This window comes from Rattus rattus, chromosome 5 (genome assembly GCF_011064425.1).
Source record: "Rattus rattus isolate New Zealand chromosome 5, Rrattus_CSIRO_v1, whole genome shotgun sequence".
NCBI classification, from domain to species: domain Eukaryota; kingdom Metazoa; phylum Chordata; class Mammalia; order Rodentia; family Muridae; genus Rattus; species Rattus rattus.
Window position 1 is genome coordinate 153699346 of NC_046158.1, and position 8740 is coordinate 153708085.

Sequence of the window (8740 nt, forward strand, 5' to 3'; positions counted from 1 at the left end):
AACAAGGCCTGATGGGAGTCTAAAAACCAATGGCTTCTTGGACCAAAGTCATTTTTGCTAGTGCCTTCAACCATACTCTGGATATCATATTCCTTTAATACTTTCCATTGGAAGACATACTAATTAGAAGACAACAGCAAGCTACAATTGTCAGGAGACCTGTGGGATGTGGCTTGGCATCTGTCTTAGTAAGAGGTTCTGCTTTTGTGATAAAACACTATAACCAGAAGCAACTTTGGGAGGAAATGGTTTATTTGACTTACTCTTATAGGCAATAGACCTTCACTGAGAGGGAAGTCAGGACAGGAACTCAAACAGGGCAGGAACCTGGAGGCAGGAGCTGATGCAGAAACCACGGAGGGATGCTGCTTACTGACTTCCTCCTCATAACTTGCTCAGCCTGCTTTCCCAGGACCACCAGCTCCAGGGTGATACCATCCACAGAGAGCCGGACCCTTCCTCACCCACAGCAATTATCATTCAACAAAATGTACCACAGGTTTGCCCACAAGCCAATCTGATGAGGTCATTTTCTCAATCGAAGTTCCAAAATGACTCCAGCTTGTGTCAGGTTGACATTATACTAGCCAGCACAGCATCAAGCTGATAGGGTTATGCGTTGCTATTTAATGGTGGATTGCATCTTAGTCGAGAAGTTTAGGAATCTGAGCCACCTTGGCGTATGCTTGTTCTGCTGAGTGACGTTGAGAAGATAATGTCCCCCTTGATGGAACTTTACACGTAGTACAAAGCAAAGGGTGAAAAAACACTCAAGGAAATGTTATTACCGTCTTTGTCCATCAAGAGCATTTTGTGACTCCGGTGTCAATATCCCCAGAGAGGCTGTGCAGGGGCAGCAATGTGAGGCACGCTGGGCCGTATATCTTTTGAAAACCTGGATCTCCCAGAATAAAAAACAAATCTATCCAATAGGAACAAAAACAATATGGCAGGTAAAAAGCATCCTACCTGAGAAGTGGTTCTGCAAGGGGAGTAAGTGGACAAGAGAAGGTAACCATGGTGAATGCAATCAAAATATACTATGCACGTGTCCGGAATTGTCAAAATGTAAATTTGTGAGGGGCTGGAGAGACGTCTTAGCGGTTATGAGCACTGACTGCTCTTCCAGAGGTCCTGATTTCAATTCCCAGCAAACACATGGTGGCTCACAACCCTCTGTAATGGGATCCGATGCCCTTTTCTGGCATGTCTGAAGACACCGACAGGGTACTTATATACATAAAATAAATAAATAAATTTGTATATGTATATGATGTATATGTATGTGATGTGTATGCATAGGCATATATTATATATGCAAATACATATGTTGTACATGTATATGATGTTGATGTATGTGTATAAATTTGTGGTGGGTGATGACAAGGAAAGAGTGTTTTCTGCACACAACATGGAAGTTAAACATACAAGTTCATGGTAATTTGTGGCAGCATGCATAAGACTTAAAAAAAAAACTCAAGTCCGACAAAACTCTCAGAGAGATGGGGTAGGAGAGGTGGAGATCATGTTCCCACCCCTAGCTAAGGAGCTATTGGTAACTAGGAGAGGAAGAGTCAGGCTCTTTAGCTCCGAGTGACCAGTCTCCAAGGCAGGCGTCCCACCCAAGAATATTTGGGCAACATACATTGGACTCAATGGATTAAAGAAGAGAGAATGTGAGCTGGGTGGTTAGAAAGGAGGAGCGGATCTGGGAGAAGTTTGGGGCATAAGTATGATCAAATGCATTGCATGAAATTCTCAATGATTACAAATATTATTTGAGAAAGAAATTAAAGTTGAGAGAAACTGGGCATCTTGCTCAAAATTGGGCAGCTAATACAGCTCTTGAAAAAATAAAATCTCTGAGACACTATTAGAATAATAATGGTGATGACCTAGTGTGGTGAACGTGTGCATTATAACATACTGAAGGGGGTTGGAGAGAGGGCTCAGAGGTTAGGAGCACTGGCTGCTCTTCCAGAGGTCCTGAGTCCACTTCCCAGCATCCACACAGCAGCTCGCAACCATCCATAACTTCAGTTCCAGGGAGTCTGATGCCTTCTTCTGGTTTCTGTGGGTACCAGGCACACATGTGGTGCACGGACCTACGTACGGGCAAAAGACTCAAAAGATTAAATAATAAATTAAAATAATAAATTAAAATAAAATACCAACTGGAGAAATTGAGCCAAATACTAGGAGACGGAGAGAGAGAGAGAGAGAGAGAGAGAGAGAGAGAGAGAGAGAGAGAGAGAGAGAGAGAGAGATCTTTCATGATCACAGATTAATCAGCAGAGCTAATACTGGGGTAACGACCATCTTATTGAAAAGCAATCTGCAAGTTCAGTATACCTGTCATAATTTTCATGTCGCCCTTCGCAGAAGTGTAGAGAGCAATCCTAAAATTCTTGTTTGAATGAATCCCGAGTCTCCAAAGCCATCCTGAGCTGAAATGGGAATTCTGGAACAGTAGCAAAAGCAAGCAATTCCCCGTCAAACTGTACAACAGAACAGACTGTAAGGTCGAAACCAGCAAGACAGATACGCAACACACACAAATAAAAAAAATCCCAGAGAAAATGGAATAAGACAGAGAACTCAGAAATAAACCCATGCAGTTTTGTCTACAAAGGTGCCACGTTAGCTGAAGGCAGCTTTTTAGCAAATAATTTTGACAGCATTGGCTGTCTACGTGTAGATAAGTGAAAGGAGGTACTGCCCCACACCCTGTACAAGAACATACTCAAAATCAACCAAAGACTTGAATATAAGACTCAAAACGTGGAAAACTCTACAGGAAAATAGAGGGAAAGTAACGTGTGCCGGGCATAGGCAAGGGTTATAAGATTCAAAAAGCCCGGGGGGGGGGGAAGGGGGATTTTATGGAGTGAGAGTTTCTACACTGGAAAGGGAAGCACAGATTATACAGAGAGCTTGCAGAATGGGGAGGTCTCTGAAGCAGTAGCAAGTTTTAATTGTATTAAAGTCACATGGCAAGATCAAGAGTGCTCATTCATTCAGGAAGCAGAGGCAGGGAGATCTCTATAAGTTTGAGGCCAGGTTGGTCTATAGAGCAAGCTCAGGCTGTTTGTCTCTCAAATAAACAAACAAACAAACAAACAAACAGAGAGTTATGCACAAAAGCCCCCGAATCATCTAATCCATCAAAGTGGAAAAAGAGTCGGATAAACAGTTCTCAGAACAAACACAGCTAGGAGATATTACAAAACGTTTTCAAGTCCTTATTCAACAGTTAACAAACAAAATAATTTCCTGACCTCTGTGGATATTCCAAATGGACCACACATATCTGAAGATTCAAAGATAACGCCCCCAAATGAGAGAAGACATGACTTTTATCTCTCTAGGTCTTTTTTTTTTTTTTTTAAATAAAGCTTGTTGTCTATTGCAGGCATCAAGCTTCTGTCAGATGTGTATCTGGTACACTTTCACTCATCCCACAGGCTGTCTCTAGCAAAGTCATGGTTTCCCTTACTGTAAGGAAGCTTCTTGGTTTCATGAGGTTCCATGTATTAATTGTAATCTGTATATTCATTGATAATTAATTGATCCTATTGATTATTGTAATTATTAATAAATCCCACTTATTAATGCTTAGACTACTGGGATTTTTTTTCTTTAAGGAGTAGTAAGTGTCTCTCTTTATCTCTCCTGATTAGTTTTAACTTGAAGTACATTAGAATAGCTACAAGGCTTGCTTCTTAGTTAATTCGTTTGGTGCTTTTCCCCTACTTTTCCCCTAAGCGGGTGTCTGTCTTTGATGGTGATGTATGTGTCTTGGTGGCAGTACAAAGACAGATCTTGCTCTTCCCCTCTTCCCCTCTTCCCCTTTGTCCCTTCTCTCCCCATTCCCCTCCCCTCTTCCCTCCACACGCTCATGGCCGGCCTTTACTCCTCTCCTCTTCTACTCTTCTTTTCTCATTAAACCTTTCCACATGGAAAAGGGAAAAAAAGACAGATCATGTTTTCTAACCCATTCTGCTAGTCTTTGTCTATTATTTGTGGAACAGAGACCATTAATATAAAAATTCTGAGTTATGATTGAAAACTGTGTATCAATTCCTGTCACTCTGTTGACTTTGTGGTCTTTTATTAGCCTCTGTTGATGGAATGTCCCTTGTTACTGTGTATAGCCTTCTCTTCAGATCCGGATATTCCTCTCAGCCAGTATCTTCTTGTAGAGCTGGCCTAGTGGTCATGCATTCCTTTAACCTTTTTGTTTTAAATCATGGGACATTTTTATTTCTCCTCCAAGTTCAATAGACAGGTTTCTCTGGGTAATAGGTAGGTAATAGTCTGGTTGACAGTTGTGATCTTTCAGGACTTGGAACTTTCTTGGCCCTGCTGGCTTTAAAGACTCCTGTTGTTATTGTTATTTCCACCACCTGTTATTCCAGTGAGCCTGCCTTTATAAGTGGCTTGGCATTTCTGTCAGTTTAAATACCCTTTATTGTCTGTTTTTTAATGTTTTAACTACATCACGGGGAACTTTTTCTGGTCTTTTCTATCGGGGGTTCATGAAGCCTCTTGTGCACAGATGGGTGTCTCTTTCTTTAGGTTTTAACTTTTTTATGCTTTTACTGAAGGCGTTCTCTGTGCCTTTGCTCTGCTGGTCTTTCCTCTTTCCCCTAGGTCTGCAACTCAGAGATTACATCTTCTCTCAGGGTCTCAAAGCTCTCCAGTGTTTTCATTTATTCACTGAGCTTTACTGAATGACTCAATGCCCTTCTGTATTCTCCATCCATCACTTTCCCATCCCAACGCGGCCCATTCTGTGGGCAAGGCTCTCACCTGAAGTTTTATTAGCTGTCTTATTGAGGTTTCCGTTTGGATTTCTTGACTTCATTCTATGTCTTTGTATCCCTGTGCCACTTGTCAGGTACAACATATTTGTTTATTTGAAGGCATTAGAAGCGTTCTAGGATGTATATGAAAGTTACATGATTTATCTGAAGAAGTATTTTTGTAGTGTACAACTGCAGAGAGAGAGACATACACTTATGCTGTGGGAAGCGTGATCACAGCATGATTACTTTATAACATGAGGGGACAGTCTTCTTCAGGCCCAACTGAATGTCTTTCAGAAATGCTGGAAACTGCAAAATGATCTCAAGTGTTGATAAAGATTGGCTGCGGGTTGGAGGTATAAAGAAGGCCTCTGATACGATGTACTTTTGTAGAATTCCAAGAGATAATGACAATACCCCCTGCATAGCCCAGGGGAAGAAACCAGCATTTATAGATAAGTAAGGTGGGTTGTGCCTTGTATAACTCCAGGGACACCTACTTGGGAAATATATAAATTAAGAACTCAGCTCAGCCTTCAGTCAAGAGCTTTTCTGGCAAGATGAAGTCTACCAGCTTGTTCCTCTGTTCTCTGCTCCTTCTTCTAGTGACAGGAGCCATTGGGAGAAAAACTAAGGGTGAGTAGGTAGAGTTGATCTGGGGGAGAAGGAACAATGACAGAGTTCTTTAAAGGGTACTCTAGGGATCTAAAGGGTGTTCCTTTCTAGGGACTCTAATTTCTGGTGAGAAGTTAGTCTTTGCTAGCTGTAATCATAGCTTTTGTGTGAGTATCACTGAATTGATGAACCAACAGTCAGCGATGGAGACTAAGGGAACAGTGGGAAGTCATGTAACTCAAAGATTCTTATTGTCCAGTATAAGCGGAGTAGCAAGGACAGTTGCCGAACATCAAGCCTATTTCTGACTAGACAGAAGATCCAGGAGTTTCTAGACAGCCAAAAAGGCAAATTGCACCACACGATAGGTTACTAATCACAGAGAAGCCACAGGTTGCTTGCAGTGTCCTGATTTACAACAACCTCGGGCTATAGAGAAACATCCAGGTAGGGAACAAATCATGCTTTTCTCTCGTCAGAAAAATACTCACAGTCGGAAGAAGTTGTCAGTGAGAGCTTTGCCTCGGGCTCTTCGTCGGGTTCTTCTGATGAATTAATGAGAGACAAGCCATATGGCCCCAAAGTCTCTGGCGGCTCCTTTGGTGAGGAAGCTTCTGAGGAGGTAAGTAGCAGAAGGAGCAAGCACATCTCTAGGAGTTCCGGTGGCTCCAACATGGAAGGTGAGAGCTCGTATGCCAAGAAAAAGAGGAGTCGGTTTGCTCAAGACGTACTCAACTGATACTGCATCGAGCAGCTGAACATCTGGACCAATATGCCGGTAAGGATATTCCCGAGTGAGGCGGATGCCTACCCAAGGTTTAAAAGTTGTGCATGGCAGAGGCTTGATGTACCAGGGAGGGGGGATATGCAAGGGGGCCCTTACCTGCTCAGAGGAAAAGGGGAAGGGGAGGGGGTAAGAATTGTAGAAGGGGGTGACTGGGAGGGGGCAGTAAGAGGGATGTAATGTGAACGACTCTAACAACAACAACAATAACAACCAATTATTTGAATCAAAACAACCACAAAAAAAGAAGTTGGGCATGGGTACTCCGTGGGTTATTATGGGATGGATCCTTATTATCCATGCTAGGGGAGCTGTGAGTAAGACCTTTGAGGAGGTGAGGAAGGTACCTTTCTTAGAGCAGAGAAAGGTACCTGTAAGGCTAATTTCTTACCATGTTGAAAGTTTCATAGTTAAGGTCTTCTTTAAATGACCATATGCATTTCGTTCAGGGGATCAGATTCCTCTCCCCTCTCGATAAGAGGAAGGTATGAGCACAAAGAGAAGTCCCTGTTTGTAAATCAGAGGAGACAAAGAAGTAGCAGGGGCAAGCTAGAAGGAGCAGGGGCAAGCTAGAAGGAGCAGGGGCAAGCTAGAAGGAGCAGGGGCAAGCTAGCAGGAGCAGGGGCAAGCTAGAAGGAGCAGGGGCAAGCTAGAAGGAGCAGGGGCAAGCTAGAAGGAGCAGGGGCAAGCTAGAAGGAGCAGGGGCAAGCTAGAAGGAGCAGGGGCAAGCTAGAAGGAGCAGGGGCAAGCTAGAAGGAGCAGGGGCAAGCTAGAAGGAGCAGGGGCAAGCGCATGTGGGTCCCTCAGGCAGCACAGGCACCGGTGCTGGTCTTCACCCTGCTCATTATTCTCTCTCTCGTTCCCTAGGAGCCACATTGCCTGGATGAAGCCTGTGATGTCTTCAGCATGCAGCTCCCATGTGGTCTCAGAGGCAGTCCCTGGATGGCATTTCCTTCTCATGCTTGTTTGTCTTGAGGTTCTTAAACCTAACATTCAGGAACTTTCTTTCCAATAAAGAGATAACAATCTGCATCATTAACTTTTGTCTCCCGAGACTTCTTGGCTCTGTCACGTTTAGAGGTTGGATGAGATTCCAGAACTTTAAGCTCCAAAATGTAAGGCGGTGACCTTTTTTTTTTTCTCTCTCTTTTTTTTTTTCGGAGCTGGGGACTGAACCCAGGGCCTTGCACTTGCTAGGCAAGCGCTCTACCACTGAGCTAAATCCCCAACCCCTGGCGGTGACCTTCTTATATCACTATGGTGAATAATAATTCAAGACACACTTTTTTTTAAAAAAAAATTCTGGATGGAAATCCAACATTTTATTTTATTTTATTTTTATTGGAGTTTTTAATTTACATTTTAAATGTTATCCCCTTTCCTGGTTTCCCTTCCAGAAACCCGGTATCCCGTCACCTCTCCCCCTGCTTCTCAGAGGGTGCTCCCTCACCCACCCAGCCACTCCTTCCCACCTCCCCGCTCTGAAACTCCCCTACACTGGGGCATCGAGTTTTGACAGGACCAAGGGTCTCTCCTCCTGGCAAGGCCATCCTCTGCTACATATGGCGGTGGAACTATAGGTCCATCTCTGTGTACTCTTGGGATGGTGGTTTAGTCCCTGGAAGCTCTTAGGGGTCGGGTTGGTTGATATTGTTGTTCTTCATATGGGGTTGCAAACCCCTTCAGCTCCTTCAGTCCTTTCTCTAACCCCTCCATTGGGGATCCCGTTCTCAGTTCAATGGTTGGCTATGAGCATAGCCTCTGTATTTGTCAGGCTCTGGCAGAGCCTCTCAGGAGACAGTTATAGCAGGTTTCTGTCAGCAAGCACTTCTTGGCATCAGCATTATTGTCTGGGTTTTGTGTCTGTATATGGGATGGATCCCCCAGATGGGGCAGTCTCTGCTCCAAACCTTGTCTCCATATTTTCTCCTCTGAGTATTTTTGTTCCCCCTTCTAAGAAGGTCTGAAGCATCCACACTTTGGTCTTCCTTCTTAAGCTTCATGTGGTCTGTGGATTGTATATTGGGTAATCCGAGCTTCTGAGCTAATATCCACTTATCAGTGAGTGCATACCATGTGAGTTCTTTTGTGACTTGGTTACCTCACTTAGGATGATATTTTCTAGTTCTCTCCATTTTCCTAAGAATTTCATAAAGTCATTGTTTTTCATAGCTGAGTAATACTCAATTGTGTAAATGTACTACATTTTCTGTGTCCATTCCTCTGTTGAAGGACATCTGGGTTCTTTCCAGGTTCTGGTTGTTATAGATAAGGCTGCTATGAACATAGTGGAGCATGAGTCTTTGTTATATCTTGGGGCATCTTTTGGGTATATGCCCAAGAGTGGTATAGCTGGGTCCTCAGGTAGTGCAATGTCCAATATTCTGAAGAACCACCAGACTGATTTCCAGAGTGGTCGTACCAGCTTGTAATCCCACCAACAATGGAGGGGTGTTCCTCTTTCTCCACATCCTTGCCAGCATCTGCTGTCACCTGAGTTTTTGATCTTAGCTATTCTGGCTGGTGTGAGGTG

At 43.5% G+C, this 8740-nt stretch overlaps 1 protein-coding gene across 1 annotated transcript; it reads left to right on the top strand.

Moving 5' to 3' along the window:
- The first annotated feature begins 5323 nt into the window (after positions 1-5323).
- LOC116902365 (seminal vesicle secretory protein 4) lies at positions 5324-7247 on the top strand. Its single transcript, XM_032904860.1, has 3 exons — positions 5324-5444; positions 5903-6201; positions 7075-7247. Exons 1-2 carry the CDS (start codon positions 5369-5371, stop codon positions 6160-6162), a joined length of 336 nt encoding a protein of 111 aa, XP_032760751.1. The 5' UTR covers positions 5324-5368; the 3' UTR covers positions 6163-6201; positions 7075-7247.
- The last annotated feature ends 1493 nt before the right edge of the window (positions 7248-8740 follow it).